This window comes from Chiloscyllium plagiosum, chromosome 7 (assembly GCF_004010195.1).
Source record: "Chiloscyllium plagiosum isolate BGI_BamShark_2017 chromosome 7, ASM401019v2, whole genome shotgun sequence".
NCBI lineage: Eukaryota > Metazoa > Chordata > Chondrichthyes > Orectolobiformes > Hemiscylliidae > Chiloscyllium > Chiloscyllium plagiosum.
In genome coordinates, this window is record NC_057716.1 from 50972257 (window position 1) to 50998126 (window position 25870).

Genomic DNA, 25870 nt, shown 5'->3' on the forward strand with positions numbered 1-25870 from the left:
TCTGTCCAAGTGTTCCTCTCTCTCTTTGGGCTCTATCTCCACCTTTTGTTGAGTCCTTACCACTCCCCCCACGTCCCCCACCCCCGCCCATCCCCTTTCTTCTGTATAAAAACGAACTTTTTCTGAGCTCGCATCAGTTCTGAGTCACTGGACCCAATATGTTACTCTGATTTCTCCCCACGGATGCTGTCAGACCTGCTGAGATTTTCCAGCAATCTCTGTTTTTGTTTCTGATTTCCAGCATCTGAAGTTCTTTCAGTTTTTTTTTTATTTTGGATTAATCATGCGTTGCATTTTCCTATCCCCGGAACATAGAACATAGAATATTACAGCGCAGTACAGGCCCTTCGGCCCTCGATGCTGCGCCAACCTGTGGAACCAATTTGAAGCCCATATAACCGACACTATTCCATTTTCATCCATATGTTTATCCAATGACCATTTAAATGCCCTTAAAATGTGATGAGCCTACTATTGTTTTGCTCTATGTTCCTTTCTGGGATTGTCATGTACTTTAATCACCCAAGTCTCTTTAAAACCCTAACAACAATTAAAGTACTTCTTCTCCTTCCTTTCCACTCAGAACATGCCCAATTTATATAATCATTTTTCATAATTCCATCCTTCCATCTTCGCAGCAATTCTGTTTTCTGTATTCTATAACCTTCAATAGCTGCACAATCTTTCTTCGAACATTTTTTTCAGAATTGAAGACAGTATTCTAAGTATGTTTGTATTCATGATTTTCAAAGTGAACAGAGTCATAGCATATCTCTGTAACACACTCTAGCTCTCTTCACAAAGGAAATTAGTTGCTTGCATTTTTCTTGGTGGGGCAAGTAACATAAAGATCTGATCTTTTGGTTGTGGGGTTGTTTAGCTCTGCTAATCATATTGCTGCTTTCAGTGTTCTACATGCAAGTAACCCAGTATTGTAGCTCAGAAGATTGATATCCTGTTTTTATGTATGAATTGGAGTCCCTGAAATGCACACACTCCCATGTTCTTCACTGGGCAGCGCTGATCCCCCAACATGATGGTATTGATACATTGCAAAAATGCCAGGCCACGAATTTACAGATTGTGATTGAATAAAATTCTGCTGCTGCTGATAGTCAACAACAAAACATGGATCCCCAGTTTTGAGTTGATTGATCTGTCCTGCATCTGCCCCATTTGCCATGATGATCGTGCCACATAACATGATGGAAGTTTTCCTCGCTGTGAAGGCAGGACCTTGGCTTCACAACGACTGTGTGCTGATCACTCTGGCAACGACTTGACACTGACATTTTCTACAAACCTGCCGATTCCCACAGCTACCTGGATTACACCTCTTCCCACCCTACCTCTTGCAAAAATGCCATCCCGTATTCCCAATTCCTCCGCCTCCGCCGTATCTGCTCCCAGGAGGAGCGGTTCCACCATAGAACACACCAGATGGCCTCCTTCTTTAGAGACCGCAATTTCCCTTCCCACGTGGTCAAAGATGCCCTCCAACGCATCTCATCCACATCCCACACCTCCGCCCTCAGACCCAACCCCTCCAACCGCAACAAGGACAGAACGCCCCTCGTGCTCACCTTCCACCCTACCAACCTTCGCAAATCATCTGCCGACATTTCCGCCACCTCCAAACAGACCCCACCACCAGGGATATATTTCCATCCCCACCCCTCTCCGCCTTCCGCAAAGACCGTTCCCTCCGTGACTACCTGGTCAGGTCCACGCCCCCCTACCACCCAGGAAGCATAATCATCAGCCACAGGGTGGAATATAGGAGGAAGGAAGTATTGTTGCAGACTCTAAAGAAAGATATGGTTAGTCCACAGTCTGCGCGGGTCCAATCGCTACAAAATCGGCAGGGAACAATTGCACTGCAGAGATTGCAGAGAGGTTTCACGGGATGTTCCCTGAAGTGAGAGGTCTCAGCAAAAAGTTAACTTTTGTTTGGGGTCTGTGGAGCAGAAGAGGCTAAGGGGGCAATTGATGCAGACATAATGGTGAGTGATATAGACTGGGCCGATTGTGATAAATACTTCCGCGATGTAGGCATGTCTTAGACCAATTGAATTAAGGTTAAAGTGAAAAATGAAGCATTTCGCGAGGATCTGATGGAAAAGCAAATTACCCAGGGGATGGGTCAAATATGGAACATGTTGCCTGAGAGGGTAGCTTATCTCTCCATGCTTCAGGCTCTCTGCCTTTATTCCTGATGAAGGGCTTTTGCCCGAAACGTCGATTTTGCCTGTCCTCGGATGCTGCCTGAATTGCTGTGCTCTTCCAGCACCACTAATCCAATACTGTAATGGACAGATGCCTCTCCAGCAGGTAGTTTAGTGAGGAGCGGGCCAAGTAGGTTTTCCTCCACATCCTTGGGGTGGCATGGTTGCTCAGTGGTTAGCACTGCTGCCTCACAGCACCAAGGACCTCGGGTTCGATTCTAGCCTCGAGCGACTGTCTGTGTGGAGATGGCACATTCTCCCCAATGTCTGCGTGAGTTTCCTCCGGGTGTTCCAGTTTCCTCCCACAATCCAAAGATGTGCGGGTTAGGTGAATTGACCAGTATTAATTTCCCATAGTGTTCAGGGATGTGTATGTTAGTTGCATTGTTCAGGGGTAAATATAGGATAATAGGGTGGGGGAATGGGTCTGGGTGGGTTAGTCTTTGGAGGGTCGGTATGGACTTATTGGGCCAAAGGGTCTGTTTCCACACTGTAAGGATTTTATGATATGATTCTATTATTCCTGCCACTGATCTATTATACCAGCTGGGACCTTTAGGACCTGGTCAGTTCAGAAGTTGTGAGCTACTCCTGGCATTAGAGATCGAAGTCCTTCCTCCTACCCTTCTGCCCCAACCATCCTGCCCCACCGAATACACTCTGTATCCTTGTCATCCTTAGTGCTTCTTCCAAGTGATGTTCATCATGAAGGGCTGTGGGAGAGGGTGGGAGCATTGGTGTTGGGGTTGAGTGTAGGTGGTAGCCTTCAGGAGGCTGCCTTGCACATGATTTACCTGATGCAACAAAGTCTCATCAGACAACTACCTCCTGCAGTCCAATTTCAGATTTTCCAGAATTTAGACTCCACCCTGTACTGTTCCTGGTTCTCCAGCTCATTATGATAGGATAAAATTCCCTACAAATATTTAAGACGTAGATTATAGAATAAAATTAAATTCTTGTGCAGAATTATAGAAGAATTCTTGCCCTTCAACTAGAACCATGAGGTCCTCTGAGCCCACCTGAATCATGGAAACAGAAAGAGGGAGGTCTCATTCAAGCACTTCATGCAAGAGAGAGCACTTACTACAATGCGGCATTTCCTCTGCTCTACACAACCTAATTTAGGTATTGAGGTTATAAGTTTGAATTTTAACCTAACTAAGAATGTTGCAGGCTGAGCTAAGCTGACACTTGAGATATATTACAAGGCAATTTTTCACTCTTATGCTTTGAATTTTGGATAAATATATAATTTAATTTATAGCAGAGAACATTGTGACAGGATTGAATATGGCAGAATCTAAAAACAATAGCAGAATGAGTCCCAATCTGATAAGAGATATGCAACAGCAAGGATGAGCTAGGCGCCCCATGGAGTTGGAATCTCATCACACCAAGGCAGTCACAGATTGCATTTATTTTGGTTAATGGAATATGGGTGTCATTGTCTTGGACAGCATTTATTGCTCATCTTTAAGAGTTAGGCTCATTGATGTTGATTTGGAGACACATGTAGCCCAGAACAGGTGGGTATGGCAGAGTTCCTTCCCCAAAGAACAAGTGAACCAGACGAGTTTACGACAATCAGCGGTGGTTACATGGTTGAAAATAGGCTGGAATTGTAATCCAGATTTACATGGATTTTAAACTTTGCCATCTGTCATGGTGAAATGTGAACCCATGTCCCCAGACATTATCCTAGCAGTCTGGATTACTAGTCCAGTATCATTACCATTACAGCACCACCTCCCTGATGATCTATAGGATCGTTGCAGACTTGAGGTTGAGCTGGAGTGCCAACAAATATCGGAGGCTCCATGAGAAAGGAGAACGCTTCAAAGAAGTGTTGCTATTTACAGACTGGGAAAGCTGGAAATATGCAAAGTCTGTAGTTTTCAGATTGAGTGTTGCTACCATAACAAGCAAACCACTACAATCAGGGAAATCAAGGACTACAAAACAATATAAAACAAGGTCTCACACTTGAGCAAATCACAAAGCCAGAATTAAAGCAATAAAGGAACTATTTGGCAACCTAGGCAGTCAAATTCTAATTGAAGAAAAATGTTCAAAGCCTGTTGAGGCTGCAAGAGGAGGGAGATTTACTACATAAATCATAATAAAAGCAGGTAGCATTTATTTATGGCACGAACTGGGACTCATCCAGAAAAAAAAGAAAGTATTGGGGATTATTACATAGAATCACAGAAGGAGAATTCATCCACTAAAGCCATTAAGAGCACAGGAAACTTTACTGAGTGAATAGATACTAACAGCCATTGTCAACATTGCAGCAAGGAAACCTCACAACCATAAACAGTTTGCAGCTACTAAAAACAAACATTTTATCTGTAAAATACTATGTTACAAAAGACTCAGAGAGCAACAGGCTACAACAAAAGAAAAGCTAAAGGTATTCCAAGGGGGAATAGATGATTCAGACTTGGCTTTTGGCCATAAGATATTTATGCGAATAGGCATCTTACTAACTGTAAGCTGAATAATCTTTTTCATCAGTGAAACTACAATGTCCAGCAGATATAACTCTAAAGACTAAAGATTTATTAGAAGAAACTCTGCAACACAAGACATGTCAGAAAGTAGAAAACTTATACATACCTCATAGTCAAGAATTCTCAACTCTTCAGAATGAATGCATGTTTTGAACTGAATCATCTTCAAATGCTAGAAGGACTCAAAACAGTTAAAGTCAAAAAACACTGGATAAGGAAGAATCAGCCATACTAAACTGGGCAATTACCATTCAGCTAAGGATCAGCTAATCATGGAGCAACCAATGAAAGAATTACTAGGACAAGATTTCATAGGACTTTCTAGATCATGGGGGATCCCAATCTGATGACAGAATCCATTGAAATTAGTTACCCTGGTGTAAGAAATTTGTTAAACGCTATTAATAAAGAGATGGTGGTCGGCCAGCCAAAAATAATAGGCTTCATCAATATGAGAGGAGCAGAACAGAGACTGAGAATGTGTCACCACTCATTGACATTGTGTGGAAGGAAGGAGAAAGAGGCAAACATCTGGTACTTAGCAATGAGCACATTCTGAGTGTGCTCAGATAGATATGTGCTGGTACGTGATGGAGATCTGGTTATTCACTTTCACTTCAGGAGGATGTTGTGTACATACATTTATCGCAGTTTCACAGACATGTCATGATGCGGAAGGATGTCATTCAGACCATCGTGCCTGCACTGGCTCTCCAAATGAATTGCTTAACTTAACCATTCTCCTGTCTTTCCCCCATATCTTTGCACATTGGTTTTATTCAAATAATCATCCAATGGCATCTTCAAAGCCTCAAATGAACCTGATTCCATCGCACTGCCAGACAATACATCTCAGACTCAATGATTGTTATGTGAAAATGATTTTTCTGGTATCACAGATGTTTCTTTTGCAAATCACTTTAGATCTGTGCCTTTTCATCCTTGATACTTAAAAAAAATTCTCCCCATGTACTCTATCCACCTCTTCATGATCTTGACGACTTCTATCCCACGTCCTCTCTCAAGGGGAATAGTCCCAACATCTCCAATCCATCCTCACAGTTGAAGTTTCTCATCCCTGGGACCACTTTTGTAAATCTCTTCTGCACTCTCTCCGATGCGGTCACACCCTTCTATCGTGTGGTACCCTGAACTGTACTCCAGTTGAGGCCTAACAGATGTCTTATACAGGTTCAACATCACCTTCTTGCTCTTGTTGTTCATGTATCTATTAATAAAGCCTAGAATATTGTCTGCTTTATTTACTGCTCTCGGCAACTATACTGCTACCTTCAATGATCTGTGCACATGTACATGAAGGTCCTTCTGCCTCTGCAGTCCGTTTAGAATTGTATCCTTTGTTTTATTTTGTCTGTCCATGTTCTTCATACCAAAAAACATCATCTTATTCTTCTCTGCATTAAACATTGCCTGCCAAATATCTGCTCACTCCACCATTTTGTTGATGTCCTTTTGTCAGTTTACACTGCCTCCAAGTTTTTATTATCCACAAGTTTTGAAATTGTCTCTGCACACCAAGAAATAGATAGCTAATATATATAGGAAGGGCAAGAGTCTGAATATTGACCGCTGAGGAACTCCACAACAAACTTTACTCTAGCCTGAAAAATATACATTGACCATTACTGTCTCTTTTCTATCAATCAGGCAATTTTGTATCCATGTTGGTTCTGACCATTTTATTATAATATGTATAGCTTTTTTAACAAGTATATTGTGTGGCTTTGCATTGAACACCTGATAGATGAAAATTTATGCCACATCAACAGCGTAACCCTCATTGAGTCTTTTTGATTATCTCTTTAAAAATCTCCAGCAAGTTAGTTGAACATGATTTCCCCTTCAGAAATTCATGTTGGTACTTCCTAATCAAGCAATCTCTTTTCCATGTGATATGACCACTAATGTTATTCCAAACAACTGTTTAAAAAGCTTCCCTATGTATATTCAACCATACAAGTAGGAGCAAATATAGACCATTTGGCACTTTGAGTGGAGTTTGTGGATGACACAAAAATTGGTGAAATTGCAGGTAATGAGGAGATTCTCAAAGGATATAACAGGATATAGATTCCAGATTTGGGCAGAGAAATGGCAGATGGAGTTTAATCTGGATAAGTGCAAGGTGATGCATTTTGGAAGATAAAATTCAGTTTCAAATTATACAATAAATGGCAGAACTCTTAGGAGCATTGACATACAGGGGGATCTGGGCTTACAGGTCCACAGATCCCTGAAAAACACAGGTGGATAAAGTGGTCCAGAAGGCATACAACATGCTGTAAAAGTTAGCAAGTTATGTTGCAGCTATATAAATCATTAGTTAGGCCACGTTTTGAAATATTGCTTGCAGTTCTAGTCGTAATGCTGCCAGAAATACGTGGATGCTTTGGAGAGGGTGTAGGGAAGGTATATCAGGACATTGCCTGGTCTGGAGGATTTTAGTTTTGAGGTGAGATTGGATAAACTCAGATTACTTTCATGGAAAGAAAGAGGTTGAGAGCTGACCTGATAGAGGTCTACAAAATTATGAGGGGCATAGACAGGGTGGACAGTAATAGATTTTTTTCCAAGGTAGGAATTTCAACTACAAGAGGGCACAGTTCAGTATGAGAGGGGCAAGTTTCAAGGAGAAGTGTGGGGAAGCCTGGAATGCACTGCCTGTGGAGCTGATGGAAGCAGACATGTTAGCAACGTTTAAGGTGTTTCTTGATAGACACATCAATGGGAGGTGAACAGAGGAGTAGAAACCACATATGGAAAATAAGTAGTGGGTCTAAATAAGGAACAGGAATTAGCACAGGCTTGGTGGGCTGAAGGGCCTGTTCCTCTGCTGTGTTGAGTTGTATGTTGTATATTGCACAATCCTCTGACAGAAAAATAATTCTTCACATATCTATCCTAAATGATTGACCCCTAATTTTAAAACATGACCCTCTAGTCCTGGATTGATAAACAAAACTCTTTCATTCTTCTAAATTCCAGTGGAAGCAAGCACAGCTTGTCCAAGCTGTCCTTATAAGACAGCTTGCTCATTTCAGATATCAATCAAGTAAAATGTCTGTGAACCACCTCCACTATGTTTACGTCCTTCCTTAAATAAGGAGTCCAAAACTGCACACAATATTTGAGATGTATCATTGATAGTCACAGGTGAGGTGCTGGAAGACTGGAGGTTGGCTAATGTGGTGCCACTATTTAAGAGAGGTGGTAAAGATAAGCCAGGGAACTATAGACCAGTGAGCCTGACATCAGCAAGTTATTTGAGGGAATCTTGAGGGACAGAGGGTGTTGTTGGAACGTTGGTTTTCACATTGGAGGCCTGCGACCAGTGGAGTGCCACAAGAATCGGTACTGGGTCCACTACGTTTTGTCATTTATGTAAAAGTTTTGGATAACATAGGAGGTGTAGTTAGTAAGTTTGCAGATGACACCAAAATTGGAGGTGTAATGGACAGCAAAGAAGGTTACCACAGATTACAATGGGATCTTGATCAGATGGGCCAATGGGCTGAGGAGTGGCAGATGGAGTTTAATTTCGATAAATGTGAGATGCTGCATTTTGGAAAAGCAAATCTTAGTAGGACTTATACACTTAATTGTAAGGTCCTATGGAGTGTTGCTGAACAAAGTGACCTTGAAATGCAGGTTCACAGCTCCTTGAAAGCGGAGTTTCAGGTAGATAGGATAGTGAAGAAGGCATTTGGTATGCTTTCTTTTATTGGTCAAAGCATTGAGGTCATGTTGCGGCTATACAGGACATTGGTTAGACCATTTTTGGAATATTGCATGAAATTCTGATCTTCCTCTCAGAAGGATGTTGTGAAACTTGAAAGGATTCAGAAATGATTTAAAAGGATGTTGCCAGGGTTGGAGGACTTGAGCTTTAAGGAGAGGCTGAATAGGCTGGGGCTGATTGCCCTGGAGTGTTGGGGGCTGAGGGGTGACTTCGTAGAGGTTTATAAAATCATGAGGGGTATGGATAGGGCAAACAGACAATGTATTTTTGAACTGAGTTCAATTCTGGTTTCTCTGCTTTAGGAAAGATATTGTGAAACTTGAAAAGGTTCAGAAAAGATCTGCATCAATGTTGCCAGAAGTGGAGGGTTTGAGCTATAGGGAGAGGCTGAATAGTCTGGGGCTATTTTCCCTGAAGCATTGGAGGCTGAGGGGTACCTTATAGAAGTTTGTAAAATCATGAGGGGCATGGATAGGTTGAATCATCAAGTTCTTTTTTCCCAAGAGTAGGAAGTCCAAAATTAGAGGGCATTGGTTTAAGGTGAGAAGGGAAAGATTTAAAAGGAACCTGAAGGACACCTTTTTCAAGCAGAAGGTGTTATGTGTTTGGAATAAGCTGCCAGAGTAAGTCATAGAGGCTGGTACAATTACAACATTTAAACGGCATCTGGATGAGTTTCTGAATAGGAAGGGGTTGGAGGGATATGGGCCAAATGCTGGCAAATGGGACTAGAATAATTTAGGATATCTGGTTGGCATGAACGAGTTAGACCGAAGGGTCTGTCTCCGTGCTGCACACATCTGTGACTCTATGACTCTAAGACTACAATTGTTGAAGGTCCATGGAACATGAAGCAGTAAGTTGAAGTAAAGAGTCTATATGCTTCAGCACAGGCTTGCTATGTGATTTAAACTGTGAAGCATCTAACTCCAAGGAAGCTACCATTGAAATGGAATGACCAATGTCCACAGATTCAGGACACAGTCAAGAAGAAGTTGCCTGGTTCAGAAATCCAGAATACTGCAGAAAGAAGAATGTCTGTCTCAACAGGGCAGCCATCTTTCATGAAGTAAATTCATGAGATTAAAGGTCCTCCAGATATTACAAAGGAGCAATTGCCTGGTTCAGCAGGAAAGATGTCCTCAGCAAAGAAACTCCAAGAGGTAAAAGGTTATCCAGTTTAAATGTACTTCAGACCTCACACTGTCAAGAAAATAAACAAAGAAAACAGTCTTCAAACCAGACACTAACCACTTCTCCACTTTGACAGAGCACATGTTCTAAGGGAATAGTGAAATCTCCAGTCTTCTTGTTTTTGATCCCTCTGAGACCTGGAGTGGGATCATAAAGGTAGTGGTAAATGAAATTTTACATGCAAATGAATAAAATTAATAATGTAAATAAAAGCTTTGGGAAGATAGGTGTAAGGGTTAGTGATAGTTAATACTGATCAATATATTAAGCACCACCAATTACATCATGATATGTGTCTTTGGGAGAGAACAGCTCAGCATCTCAAAGAAAAAAGACTTGCCATAGAATACCTACAGTGTGGAAACAGACCATTCGACACAATAGGTCCGCACCAGCTCTCTGAAGAGCATCTCATCCAGACTCATCCCCATACCCTATGCCTGCAATCCCCAAGGCTCATCTCTTTAACCTACACATCCCCAGATACTATGGGCAATTTAGTATGGCTAATCCACTTAACCTGCATATTTTGGACTGTGGGAGGAAATTGGAGTATCTGAGGGAAACCCATGTAACCATGGGGAAAACATGCAAACTCCACACAGACAGTCACCCGAGGGTGGAATTGAATCTGGGTCCTTGGTGCTGTTAGGCATCAGTGCTAACCACTGAGCCACCGTGCTGCCAGCTGGGACTTCCTCAGTCTCTGTACCAGTGTCTATCATATTAATGTAACTTGTACTTATTTGCTAGCATACAATAAACTACATCTTACTTAAGACAAGAGCCTTTTCGTGTTAGACTACCAAGTGGTTTTCTAAGAGGGCAAGCTATATCTCTACCGGGAAAGCAGATGGTGGCAGAAAACCTACCACACAACATGATAAGCAGCCATGAGAATTCACCTTCTTTTAAATTTTTTTTTCATGGAATGTGGGCATCACTGACTAGGTCAGCACTTATTGCCTGCCCCTAATTGCCCCGAGACCTGTTAAGTACCAACCACACCGCTGTGCACCTGGAGTCAAATGTAGGCCAGATCAGTTAAGGATGGCAGATTTCCTTCCCTGAAGACATTATGAACCAAATGAGCTTTTCAATGGCAATCAACACCAAGTTTTTTAATTCCAGATTTTTTTTACTGAATTCAAGTTTCATAATCTACTATGGTAGGATTCGAGCCCATGATCCCTGAACATTAGCCTGGGGGTCTAGATTATTAGTCCTGTGACATTACTTACTTATCCTACAACCTTGACGAGTTGTTGAAATATGCAGTGATATCCATTTACACAGATACTTGCTACAGTGAGTTCTGACCCCTTTAGCTTTGTTCCATTTATAAAGTGGTTCAACCGGAAGTTATGCAATTGTACTTCAGGATACATTTACGGGTGCCACTTATACATAAGGGAGAAAGAGAAAGGAATAGTATTTCTCTAACACCTTTGAGTGCAAAGTGGTTCTATGCCATGAATTACTTTTGAAATGTAGTCACAGTTATAATCCGGAGAAATGCAATAGTCACTTTGTAGATGATAGTTGCAGCAATGACCATCTAATATGTTTTAGTGATATTGGTTGAGGGATAAATATTGATTAAGACACAGGAGAACTTCTGGTAATCTTTGAATAGTGCCAAGATTGACTTGTAAGGCATGTACAGACTATCTGGAATAATATTACTTTGATTCCTATGTGGGTGGGCTGAGCCATTTAGTCTATACTTGTCATAAAACACGTCTGTTTTCACTTGTGGCACCAATGTCACCCGGGACTTTGCCTGTTTTGGTTTGGTGTCCTGTATCATTCGGAATCAGCTCTGGTGCCAGGGTGTTCACTTTGCTGTTGCCCTGTCAAGTGTCGACTGCATGTATGAGAGAGAGGGTGACATTTCCCAGGTGGGAGGGAGTAAAACCCAGCATTCAGGTTATTTTCTGTATGCACTTAAAACATCTGATTGCAGAGATTGGAATACAGCTGCTAAGGAATTGTGGACTGTGACTAAACATCAAAGGAAGTTTCACAAAAATGATTTGTGGAAACTAGGAGTTTAAAACCTGTAATGACCTGCAATTAAATAGAAATACAGGAAAATATTTAGCATTGTGCATGAAATCATTTAATATCTTTTCTTGGAACCTAAGTTGTTATAATTGCTTAGCACTGCAAGTGTTAACATTGGGGCTTTAAATAAATACTGAGCTGTGGAAGACAGGAAAATATAGGAAGACATTAGTAGTTGACAATGGACGTGGCTTTGGATTATTCAATGGTTAACACTATAATTTAATGTTTCAGGATCAGGAAAGGAAATAGAAAAAAGACAGTTGAGAACACCTCGTCGACGAATGCAGCAGCCCAAAATGCTGAGCAGCCCTGAGGACAGCCTGTATTATAACCAGTTAAATGTGAGTTCAAAGTAGCAATAAAGCTCTTTTGCTGACTTTGGGTCCAGATGATAATACCATTATAAATACCTGCCCCAACCTCTCCAGCCCCACCCCCATGCTCTTCTTCTGTCTGTCTTCGTGAACATGTGCTTATGCTCTTTATCTGTTGCTTTCATGTCAGGATGTCTGCCGTCACGGTGAATAATTGATGTGGTTTATCAAAGCCAAGCATGATGCATGCTTCATCAGGCTCACTTGAGCTCTTTGATCAAAAAAATTATGCTGTGACTTCTGATATTATCAGCATCTGCTTGCATTCAACACAAAATCACTTTGAATTAAAAATTAACGACTTGCTGCTCTGCTGTTGACTGTGTGTTCTTGGCCTTCTCCACAGGGAATCCTAGAATACCAAGGGAGTAAAAGAAAGCCAAGAAAACTTGGGTAAACAGATACTTAGTTTTTTCCAGTAAATAAAAACAAACAATTGTGTTATAGATTGTTGCATCTTTATACTTCAAAAAATAAAGATTCTAAATAAAGCAAACTGTTTATTTTAGTTAAAATAATGTGATTGACATGTTAACAGATAGCCCTTTCTGTGAAAAGCTTTATTTTGTGTGCTGATAAGTCAACTATTTTTTTCTTTATCACAGTCAAATCAAAGTGCTGGACATTGAGGATGAATATTACAAATCACTGTCATCTATTGAGCCTGTCGCTGAGGAAGACGATACCTTGAACCCTCCTCCTATTCCAAGGGGATCCTTTACTCATAGCTAAACATGGATTCTGTAGGTAATTTAATGATTTCATATCTTGCAGTAAAATCTGACAAGTCAATTTTTCATGGTTCAGTTTTGTCAACAATCTGTTAGAATAAACAATGGAATGGTTTGAGAAATAAGAATCAAATAATCTCTGAAAAACAGTTCATTAGTCATTGTTATTTTTCTCTGTAAAGGGGGACAAAAGTTATATGCTGAGACCTATCTATATGAAGTGGTCTGCAGGTGATATTTAAAAATAATTCCACATGTTCTTGCCAATTCATCCAAATCCAAACTTTGTGGGATTTTAATTCTGTTTACAAGTATCAAAATATTCTCAATATTGATCTATGAGTTTTTACTCAATTTCAGCATTAATTTACTAACAAACTGAGCACTAAAGTAGTCCATACTTTAACATGTTTTGCATTAAACACTACACTGTAATAAAGATTACTTGATTCATTCATTGTAAAATATAACTGGAAAATTTGAAGGCTAATAACCAACTTCAATAACCCATGAATAGATTAGAGCCAGTCCTTTATTATGCACAAATTCTTGCAGTATTTCTCAACCTGATAATTTTAGGAAAGCTTGGGAAAAGCTGTATCTCTTTTCTATTCTGAATAAACTAATTATTTACTTTAGGTAGGGGTTATAAAAAAGTGGTTTATTTCGAATAGCAATCTAAGTTACAGCAGGTAATAAATCTAACTTTGCCCACCTGTCATTAAAGGAAATTTCCCCTAGTAGCTCAGCATGGGTTTAGGGAACAGCATGGAAGCCTCTTATGTTTGTAGTGTTGGCTTGCAGAGTAACAAATGGGCTGTCCAGGTGTCCTTTGATGCCTCCAGGTCATGATGTGTGCCTGCTACGGTCAATGCATTACTGGAAATAATTCAGCTGGAATGCATACACCTTCCAAACATAAAATTATTCTGCAATTTACACGTTTATACACTTCCATTTCTGGTGATCTTTTAAAAAACTATTTTGTACAACTTGAAACTGCATAAATAAATTACATTAAATAAATCTTTGGGCTTGTTTAACAATTTGTTTGGACTCATTAGGATGAGATAGTCAAGATTGGGAATAGAACACTTCTTTTGTGTCTTGTCAGCATAAATTATTTCTAGATTAGCTTAGAAGGAAAGTTGTGTTATGAAGCCCAAGTTAATCAGAAGCAACATCAAGCCAAGCCCTTGTTTGTTTGAAAAAACATGGAAACTTTACAAAGAAGAGCAGCATACTTTTCCAGTGATCTAGTTTAAGTTTATCTCGAGTTCACAACATTGAACTTGATCATTTATTGTTGTTGAATATTGCTGAACACAACTTAACTATGCATTTGTTAATTTGACATTAACAATATTTCAAAAATAATGTATTGGCTCCAAAGATTTTGGACTTCAAACCAGCCTCAAAAATGTACTCAGATGATATCCCATAAATGCTTGCAGTTTAATTTTGGAAACACCAGCTTTGAAAGGTGCTATATAAATGTAAATTCCTTCCTTCATTTTTTCCCTGTTACCAGGTCCTGGAAATATAGAATTTGCATAGTTGCCTGCAAACCAAATGTAATACTGCAGCACTCACTCAGTGACCAGGAACTCCAACACATAGCTTTCTATATGTTGTTATTTCAAGTCTCAGCAATTCTACATTTGATTTGCAGAACTTTGCATACGTCCCTCATTTTCAGAAACACAGCTGGGGTCTTTTATAATGTACAAGCATTTTTACCTCAATAAATACAAATTAAGGAATTTTAATTAGTTCATGTTTGGAATTTTCAAAGTTGAAGTAGGAAGATTTATTTTAGACAATTTTCTGAGTATATTTTTGAAATTTATTTAGAACTGTTTTCTAATCTCTAAGTGATATAATTCATTTGATAAGTACAAAACTAAATTGTGTGCTGCTGTTAACACACATATTTTCAATGTATACAGTTTTTAGACTAGTTTTGTTGCATGATGTATTTTACAATCTAATGAACTGCAGCCAGTTAAGTTGAATATCACTTTGAAGGAATTAACAGTTTCTGAAATTCCTAATGCAGTTTGTAGTTTGAAAGCATGCAAATTAAAATTCTTATCAGTGGTATATTTTTTATAGTTTATTAACAATTTTTGTTGGGAAAAATTCATAGGATTGTTTCAAACTATACAAAGAAAAAATATAATTTGCCCATGTCATAAAAAATTACTTGGTGGAAGAATCAGCCAAGCCAACTTCTCCCACACTTCCACAGGAGACTTGTTTCTCTTTCCCAATCGGCTGCAACAGATCAGCACAGTAACTTGCTTGAATGTGTGTACAAATAATCACACAGTTGTGCACACAACTGCAACATGGACTGTAAATGCACTTATTCCTTTCAGAAAGGCACGTTAAATTAGTGTGAATTTTAGCAGCTACTTTGCAAGTTCCACAGTGATTTTTAAATTAGAATGTACTTACATCGTGCAAGTTAAAATGAAAAAAAGCTTGTATGTATGAATGTCTCTTTCTTTTTATAAAGTTATTTCTTCAGCTTGCTTCCCATCCTATGGGATAAAATTTTCTCTTGATGTCCAAAATTATTAGATGTCTAAATATAATACAAATATATGAATTAGAAGTAGAAGTAGATATTTCAGCCCCTTGAATGTGCAATGCCATTCAATAAAATTGTGGCTGATCAATTTCAAATTCCACTTTCCATCTCCCCCATAATAACTTTTGATTCCTCTTCCTAACAAGAATCTAACAAGGTGGAGGTAGAACCACCACCTTAAAAATATTCAATGTCTCCACGTGCACTGCCATCTGAGGCAGAGCTCTAAAGTTAACCATCCCTCCAAGATTTAAAAAAAAAATTTCTTCACCTTGTACTGAAATGAGCAGTTGTCTTTTTTCAACAGTTCACCTTGTTGAGGATTCATCCACAATAAGAAACATCTTTTCCACATCTACCTTGTTAGGCCTGTTCAGGATCTTATATACTTTAATCAAATCACCCATCATTTGTCTAAATTTCAATGGAAACGAGCCCAGTCTGTCCAACTGTTCCTAAATCCAGATCAATCTCCTATGAATTGCTTCTAAAGGATTTAACCCACTATTAAATAAGAAGACCAAAACTATACTCAGTATTTGAGATACTGCCTCACCAATTCCCTATATAACTGAAGGAAAATATCCATGCTTATAGTTTCAACTTCTCTGGTAGTAAAGGATACCAATTCATTCATCTTCTTAATACAGGCTGTAGCTACATACTAGGTTTCTGTAACTCATACAGTGGAACATCTAGGCCCCTCTGCAACTCAGAATTCTGCAGTCATTCTCCATTTAAATAGTAGGTTTTTAAATCCTTCCTGCCAAAATAATCAACTTCACATTTTCCCATTTTATGATCAGTCCACCAGAGTTTTGTACACTTAACCTACCTATATTCATCTGCATCCTATGTCCTCTTCCTAACATACTTTCCTGCTATTCTTTGTGTCGTCTCCAAATGTAGCTATGATGCCTTCACTAAGTCATTGATATAAATTACTGAAAACCAAGACCCAGCACAGACACCTGCAGCTCTCTACTTGTCACATCCTGCCAATCAAAAAAATATTCATTTATGCATGCTCTCTGTGTTATGCCTGCCATCTATTCTTCTTTCCATACTAATATATTAATGCCTACACCATAAGTTTCTACTTTTCACTCTAACTTTTTATATTCAACCTTGGAATGTTAACTCCAACGCATCCACTACATCTTTGTCTATTTCTTTTAAAACTTTACGATAAAGTCCATCTGGACTTAGTGATTTGTCAGCTTACAGCTCCATCAGTTTTTTCTCTATCATTTCCCTAGTGATTCCTTTCTCCCTTCCACTGCTTGATTTACAGCTATTATTGGAATATTTTTGTATCATTCAGATGGAGGCAAAATATTTGTTCATTCCCTTATCAATCTACTATAAATTCCCCATTCTCACCTCTGGAAGACCAACACTCCACTTAAAAACAGAAATTGCTGGAGAATCCTGCAGATCTGGCAGTATCCATGGAGAGAAAACCGAGTCAACATTTCGTGTTCAGTGACCCTTCTTCAGAACATTCACTTTACTTATTCTTTTCATTATAAATAACTGCAGAAATTCTTGCTGGCTATTTTTACATTTTTAGCCATTTTTTTCACATACTTTAAGTTTTTTTCTTGTGATGAATCATTTACTGTTCTTTATATTCTGTCTAATCATCGGACCTGCCCCTTATCCTTTTGCAATCATGTGTTTCTTCCTTGGAATAAGGTGGGGGGAGGGGAAATGCAGAAACTGGTGAAATCCACATTAATCTCGTGTAGTTGCAAGGCCCCAAGGCAGAAGATGAGCTGTTCTTCCTCCAGGTGTCAGGTGGTTAAGGTTTGGTGATAGAGGAAGCCCAGGACCTGAATGTCTTTGGTGGAGTGCGAGGGGGAGTTGAAGTGTTCAGCCATGGAACGCTGGGGTTGGTTGGTACGGGTGTCCCAGACATGTTCTCTGAAACGATCCGCAAGTTGGCGTCCTGTCTCCCCCAAGTAGAGGAGACCACATCGTGTGCAACAGGTATAGTGGATGACATTTGTGGAGGTACAGGTAACTTTCCGTCAGATGTGGAAGGATCCTTTGGGGCCTTGAATGAAGGTGAGGGGGGAGATGTGGACACAGGTTTTGCACTTTCTGCGATGGCAGGGGAAGGTGCCAGGAGTGGGGTGAGGGCTGTGTGGGGCATGGATCTGACAACACCCGGCATCTACCTGGCATCAACTCCCCCTCCCACTCCACGAAGGACATTCAGGTCCTGGGCCGCCTCCATCGCCAAACCCTCATCATTCGATACCTGCAGGATGAACGCCTTACCTTCTGCCTTGGGACCCTACAACCATACAGGATTAATGTGGATTCCACCAGTTTCCCCATTTCCCCTCCCCCCATTTTATCCAAATCCCAAGCATCCAACTCAACAACATCCTCTTGACCTGTCCATCATCTTTCCTATCTATTCACTCCACCTACCTCTCCGACCTATCACCTTCTTCTCCACCTTCATCTACCTATTGCATTCCCAGCTACCTTCCCCCCAGCCCCACACTCTTCCCATTTATCTCTCAGCCCCACAGCCCACAAGCCTCATTCCTGACAAAGGGCTTATGGCCAAAACATCGATTCTCCTGCTCCTCGGATGCTGCCTGATCTGCTATGAAACACACACACTCTCGACTCTGACCTCCAGCATCTGCAGTCCTCACTTTCTCCTCTTCTGAAGTCTATCTTCCTGCCCTTAACTTTGAACCCTTTCCCACCTCTCATGTGAACCCCACACTGCAATACTCACCTACCTAATTCAACTTGACCTGATCCTGGATACTTTCTATTTCAGCCTGTTCAGAAGCAGGTTGGTCCTGAATCTGAACCTCCTGGATGAGAGGTAGGCACATTACCACCTCAGCACAAGAGCCCTCCTTAATGATCCTGTACTGTTGGTGGATGTCTTGTCAGCAGCTGCCAGTGCTCCAGGTGGCCCTAACAGGCATGGGAATCCGCCTATGTCTGATTAGCCAGCAACTTCCAGGGGCCAGTTTCCTGCTGGTGAGGTCCTTAACTAAGGAAGGTCCAATATTAGCTCATGAAGTGCTTCTCTCAAAATAGTTGAGGTGGGGATTTTGCCAATTCTGTAACGAGCTGGTGAAAGCTCTATTTCAAATATGAAAATCCAACCACAGTTTCAGTATGGGTCAGCTAAGTTTTCCCTTAGGTGCCAATGCCCTAACAAGAACCATTTGTGGATCCCAAGCCTGTACAACCTGTTGAGTGAGCTGAATGCTGCTGAGACAGTTGGGTAAGCATGAAGATTCCTCAAAGTTCAGGCAGAAAATTCTGCCAATCTTGTTTTAAAAAAAGACCAAGAGATGTTTGTGCCTTTAACGTTGATTGTCGAAACTAGTGTGTTTTGGTGAATGAAGATTGGGCTCTTAACTGAAGTTCATGGTTGACTGCCTCCAGAAATTGGACTGCCAATTCCCCCAGCAGTCCTCCATCACTAAACCCTTTTCCATGGAGTCAAGGAAACACAATCAGTATCTCTGTATCTTATTGTCATTTTCTTTTTCACTCTTTTGTATTTTCTATATCATACTTTATTTATTGTTACTTTTTTTGTCTTTTCACATTTTACATTTTATTTGCTTTTATTTCTTCTGACTTTTATAACCTTACCTGTCTTTATGTTTTCTTCTGAATCAACTTTTTTTCAATATATTAAAATTTATGAAGCCCACATCAAAGTTCAGAATCAAAGTAAACATTGTTTATAAAGTTCTTTGAAATGTGCTGAGAACATTATATAAATGTATGTCTTTCTTTCTCTCACATTTAACTTCCCCAACTCAGTTTCTTTGTTTACTCATTAGTGAGGTGGGTTCTAAAGCAGGTAAGGCGTTCAGGGCATCTGATCATGTAGCTTGGTCCAGAGGTTAGGGTTCAGGGGCAGAACAGAGGAGCTGAGCAAATGGTAACTACCTACAGAAGGGAAATGAATGCATAAAAATAGAAAGTTCAAAAAGTTGATGAAAGAATTTAAAGATAAGAAAGTGGCATAAAATAATGGGAAATATGAAGAGTGAGTGCTGAATTTCCACTAAATGATTAATCTGTGTATTTTTGTGCAATATTTATTTTTGTTCTCCTGATATCCTTGCACTGTGACCCAGTCAATACAAGTCTCCTGCAATATTTCTCTTACCTGGTCATCCTCCATGGATCTGATTTTCCTAATTTTCACTCATTGATCTACCAATATTGGGACTATCACCAGTAGACACCTCAAAGATCTAATTTTAGCTCCCTTGTCTTACTCATTCAGATTTCACTCCATGACAACATCACTCAAAACAATATAGTTAGCTTCCACATTACAGAATCATGTAATTGTTATGGTGTAGAAAGAGGCCATTTGAATTCTCGTGTCTGCACCAGCGGTCCAAGCGTTATGACTTAGTGCCATTTGCCTGCCTTTTCCCCAAACCTTTGAACTATGTTTCCGATCAAATTGTCATCGAATACTCTCTTAATGCCTAAATTAATGTTGCCTCCATCACATTTCCACAGTGCATTCCAGATGCAAAGCACGCATTATAAGAAGATGTTTGTTTTGTCACACCACATTGGCAACATTTGCAAATCATTTTAAATCTTTGTCCTCTCATTCTAGATCTGTTTACGAGTAGGGTCAATTTCTCCTTAAGTCATCTATCCAGAACTGTCATGATTTTGAAAGCTTTTGTCAGATATCCTCTTAGCCTTCTTCACACCAAAGAGAACAATCCCAACTTCTCAAATCTATTCTCACAAGTGAAGTTTCTCATCCCTGAAACTGTCCTCCTAAAGCTATTCTTCATTCTCTCCAATCTGTTCATTCTCTTTATAATAGAATGGTGCCCAGGATGGTGTATAGTACTCCAGTTGAGCTCTTAAAAAAATCTTGTCCAAGTTCAACATAACCCCTTTGCTGTTCTCTATCCCCCTATTAATAAAGCCCAGGATATTATATACTTTGTTAATTGGTATCTCCTTCTACTTGTTCTGCAACCTTCAGTGATCCATGCACACATACACCCAGCTTTCTCTGCCTGGGCAGCCCTTTTAGAATTGTACCCCATATTTTGTTTTGTCTGTTCTTTGTAGAAAAATACACCACTTCCCACTTCCCTGCACTGAACTTCATCTACCATCTAACTACCTATTAACCTGTCTGCTTACAGTGTTTTCCTCACAGTTTACAATGCTTCGAGATTTTGCATTATTTGCGAAATTTGATTTGTCTACTGCACATCAAGATCAGGAAGACAATTCTGAAGACTCAAGACTTTCTGAAATAAAAATAATTTATCTATTCTATGTTTTAGGTGGATGATTCCTGATTTTTAAACAATGAGCCTAATTTTAGATTCTCCCATAAGCAGAAACATCCTCTCCATATCTAGCCTGTCAAGAACCTTTTTGTTTTTATTTTGATTTCTATCTAGGGGAGTTCTGGATTTAATTGTCTTCCTTACTCTTTTGATGGAATGTACCTTGACAGGACTCAAACCATCTTCTCTTTGAAAGTTCATTGTTCAGTTACAGTTTTTCTCATCAACCTGCCATTCCCATCTATCTGAGCCAGCTGTGATCTTGCCCCATTGAGGTCAACTCATCCCCATTAATCGTTCTTAGTCTGGATTGTCTATTGGCCATTTATATTATCCTCCTAAACCTTACTATGCAATGATCAATGTGTCCTAAATGTTCCTCCACTGATACTTGATTTACTGGTCCCATCTCATTTCCAAGAACCAGGTTCAACAGTGCATACTTTTAAGTTGGGCTGGACTCATCTTTCTGTAGGAGATTTTACTGAATACAATCTAAGAATCTTTGTCCCTCTTTGCCCTTAGCACTAGTACTGTTCCACTATACATTTGGGTAGTTAAAGTCATTGTTTACAACTACGTTGTAATATCCTTGTATTTGTTCCTCTACATCCATTCTACTAAGTAATGGGCTTTAGACTACACTGCATAATGTAATTGCATCCTTACAGTTGCTTTGCTTTAGTCAAATTGATTCTGTCTTTCAGTCTTCTGAGGCATTCTCTTTCTCTAGCACTGCAATGCTCTCCTTAATCAACATCACCACTCTTGCTCCTTTTCCACTTTTCCTTTCTTTTCTGGATGCTTTGTACTGATGAATATGTAACACCCCGTCCTGCCTTTCCATGAACTAGGTTTGATGTCAGCATAACATTATAATCCACATGACATTTTGCTTTGCAACTCCTCAAACTTATTTACTATATTCTGTGCATTCATACACATGAAGTGTAACCCTCATTTAGACTTCATTACTGTCTCATTTACTTGATCCTCGCCTATGGACTTTCTATTCTCTAGAATAATGCTATCCATCCCTCCAAGTATTTTGTGCACTCTACTACTTCTCTCTAATGTTCTGGTTAGGCTCCCATAGCCCTGTCAAGATAGTTTATTGTTCTCTGAATAGCATGAGCAAAATGCTTCATAAGGAGTTCAGTTCCAGCTCAGTTCAGATGCATAAAAGCAAATTACTGCAGATGCTGGAATCTGAAACCAAAAGAGAAAATGCTGGAAAATCTCAGCAGGTCTGGCAGCATCTGTAAGGAGAGAAAAGAGCTGTCAAAGGGTCAGTTAGACCCGAAACATCAGCTCTTTTCTCTCTTTACAGATCCTGCCAGACCTGCTGAGATTTTCCAGTATTTTCTCTTTTGGTTTCAGCTCAGATGCAATCTGATTGGCTTGTACAGGTACCACCTTTCTCAGTGCTAGTCCCAGTGTCCTTAGCGACTAAAGCCCTCCTCCTGCATCGTCCTTCCAGCCACACATTCATTTGCCTTATCCACTATATTTGTACACACTTTCACCTGGCACCAGGAATAAGCTGAAGAAGGGCTAATGCCCGAAACGTCGATTCTCCTGTTCCCTAGATACTGCCTGACCTGCTGCGCTTTTCCAGCAACACATTTCCATCTCTGATCTCCAGCATCTGCAGACCTCATTTTCTCCACCAGGAATAAGCTGGAGATTACTACTTTTGATGTGTTTGCTAATTGTATAATGATGATGTGCAACACTATCTCTCATTCATCACACTTAACAAACTCTTCAGTACATATACAAGGCTATGATTATTGTCTAACATCCAGTCTTGGGTAAATGTTACCTTACTTCATCTAACTTTAGGGTTCCCAAAGCAATTTCCATTGGAGCTGCCATATATTCCACTAACTCCATTGCTTTCCCATTTTTTTTCCTAATCAACCTGTTCAGAGGTGTTATTACACATCTCTGGAGCAGGTGGGACTTGAACCTAGCCCTCTCGTTCTAGGAACAGGAACACTACCATTACACCACAAGAAGACTCTACATTACTCTCCCAGCAATTTCATCAAAATGGATCAGACGGTTTGCATCATTGATGTCCTGATTGAACTTGTAGGATTCCAACTGATTGCCCTCTTTTCTCAAGAGCAAACAAAAGCAAAATATTGCAGATAACCAGTCTTGTTATGAGTCATGAATGATGATGGGCAATTAAACAACTCACTGAAGAAGGAGGCTTCACAGACATTCCCATCGAAAGTGAGGGGAAGCGCAGCACATCCATACTAAAGTAAGGTTGAACCATTTGCAACCATCTTCACCTAGAAGGGAGAATGGTCAAACCTGTAATGCCCTGTAATTCAGATGTAAGACTTAAGCCAATTTGATTACCTGCAGGATATCAAGAAAGAGCTGAAGTTCTGGATACTGTAAAGACTATGGGCCCTGACAACAGTCTATCAATAATAGTGAAGGCTTGTGTTCCAGAACTAGCCCAACCCCTAGCCAAGTTGTTCTAGTACAGTTACAACATTGGCATCTACCCAATAACGTGGAACATTGCTCAGGTATGTCTCATCCACAAAAAAAGGATAATTTCAACCCAGCCAATTACTACCGATCAGCCTATTCTTAAACATCAGTAGAGTGAATGAAGGAATGGTTGACAGTGCCAATGGCATTTACTCAACAGTAATCTTTTCAGTGATGATAGGTATGAGTTCTTCCAGGCCCACTTGGTTCCTAACCTCATTACAACTTTGGTCCAAAAATGGACAGAAGAGTTGAACTCGAGAGGAGGTGAGTCCCTGATTTCATGACAATATTTGACAATGTGTCAGCAAAACTACTGTCAATAGGAAGCAAGCCAACACTCTCCACTGGTTGAAGTCACATCTAGCCCAAAGTAAGATGATTGAGGTTATTAGAGGATAATCATCTTGGCCACAAGACGTTGCTACAGGATTTCCTTTGGCTGTTATCATAGGCTCAACCATCTACAACTGCTTTATCAATTACACAGCTATCCTTTCCATCAAAAGGTCAGAAATGGGGATATTCACTGATGATTGAATACTGTCCAGCAATATTCGGGATTCTTCAGATACTGAAGCCGTTCATGCTCAAATGCATCAAGACCTGGATAACATTCAAGCTTAGGCTAATAAGTGGCAAACAACATTCACACCACATGGTGCCAGACAATGACCATCTAAAATAAAAGAGAATCTAATCATCATTCCTTGACATGTAATGGCATTATCAGTGCTGAATCCCCCACCTTGGGTTGGGGGAATTGGTAGAGGAGCAGGGAGCAACGTTACCATTGACCAGAAATTGAGCCAACTGTAGAAGTACAAGAACAGGTCAGAAGCTGTGAATTCTGCAGTGAATAATTCACCTCCAGATTCCCAAAGCCTGCTCACCATCTACAAGGCACAAATTAAGAATGAGAGAAAATATTCTTCACTTGCCTGGTTGAGTACTTCTACAACAACACTCAAAATCTGACACTATCCACAGGACTGGTACCCCATCCAAAACCTTCAACATTCAGTTCTTCTGCCACTGATGCACAGCACAGTGGCAGTTTTGTGTACCATCTGCAGCAACTCACCAAACCTTCTTCGACAACAACTACCAAATCCATAACTTCTACTAACTAGAGTGACAAGGGCAGCAATCATATGGGAGCACCATCTGCATGTTCTCTCCAAGCCATCCTGACTTGGAATGGTATCACAATTGCTTTCATGTTGCTGGATCAAAAGCCTGGAATGGTGTATATAATAGCACTATGTGTATACCTACACTATATGGATTGTAGCTGTTCAAGAAGACAACTTACCATCATCTTCTGAAGTTGTATTAGGGATAGGGAATAAATGCTGGCCAAGCCAAAAACACCCACAAGCCTTGAATTAATGAATAAAATTTTTGATGAAAAAGTTAGATTTTAAGGAGTGCCTTAAAGAAGAAAAGCGAGATTGAGATACCACTGGTTTTATGAAGGAATTTTAGAGATTTGTATTTCAAGGCTGTACAATACCATTAGAGTGATTATGATCAGACATGGTCAAGAATTTAAAATATGACGAACACAGATCTTAGACAGTTGTGAAACTGGGGGACATAGATTGAAGAGATAGGAAGGGGTGAGGCCAAGAGTAATTTGAAAACAAATTGAAATTCCTAAAAATGAGAGATTGCTTAACCAGTAACCAAACTAAGTCTCTATCTCTTTTAGTTTTTAAATCAAACATAGGGATGATTGGTGAACAGAACTTTATGCGAGTTAGGATATTGGCAACAAGGTTTAAATCATGTTAATGTTATGGAGGGTTAAACGTGAGTCCAGTCACGAGTACACTAGAATAATCAAAGTCATTGAAGGTTTTAGCAGGATATAATTTGAAGTATGGGTGAAGATGGGTGATGATTTCAAGGTGGAAACAGGCAATCATAGTGATGGTATAAATATGTGGTTGATCAAGTAAAACACCAAAGTTGAAAATGTTATGGTTCAGCTTCAGAAAGTTGCCAAGGAGAGAACTGGAATAAGTAACAAAAACAGACACTGCTGAAAAAACTCAGCACGTCTGGCAGCATCTGTGGAGAAAAAGCAGAATCAGGTGTTTCAGGTCCAGTGACCTTTGTTCAGAACTAGGAATAAGTAGTTGGTGAATGGAGTTTCTTTTCAATCACGTTACCAGGTGCAGACAGGTTAAAAATGATGAACATGTATACCTTACAGTTATCGTAGTCACAGAATATAATTTCTGACTTTGATAGATCATCAACTGCTCAATGTTTAAGACTATCCCATTTCAGCATAATTATTGTTCAAACTTATGTAAGCCTTTATTATTAATAGACTCAATTACTCCAATTCTCATTTGTTGTCATCCAATTTCTACTTAACATAATGTCCAATAATCCAAAACTGAGTTGCACATATCTGTCACACATCGAATTTTGTTAACAACCATCCCGTGTTTGTTTCCTGGTCCCCAAAATTTCAAATTTTTATAGATCTAAGTTTGCTCGCTGAACTGGAAGGTTTGTTTTTAGATGTTTCATCACC

The 25870-nt window shown here is 39.9% G+C and overlaps 1 protein-coding gene across 4 annotated transcripts in view; it reads left to right on the top strand.

Annotated features, from left to right (window-relative positions):
- myo3b (myosin IIIB) overlaps nt 1–25870 on the top strand; it is a 577679-nt gene that overhangs the window by 519420 nt on the left and 32389 nt on the right. For 3 of the 4 annotated variants that reach the window (XM_043693701.1, XM_043693698.1, XM_043693700.1), the window contains 3 exons: nt 11997–12106; nt 12486–12532; nt 12745–12886. In XM_043693701.1, the coding sequence (XP_043549636.1) occupies nt 11997–12106; nt 12486–12532; nt 12745–12871 (284 nt within the window). In that variant the 3' untranslated portion in view covers nt 12872–12886. The remainder of the gene's footprint in view (nt 1–11996; nt 12107–12485; nt 12533–12744; nt 12887–25870) is intronic. The other variant, XM_043693699.1, reaches the window with a different exon arrangement.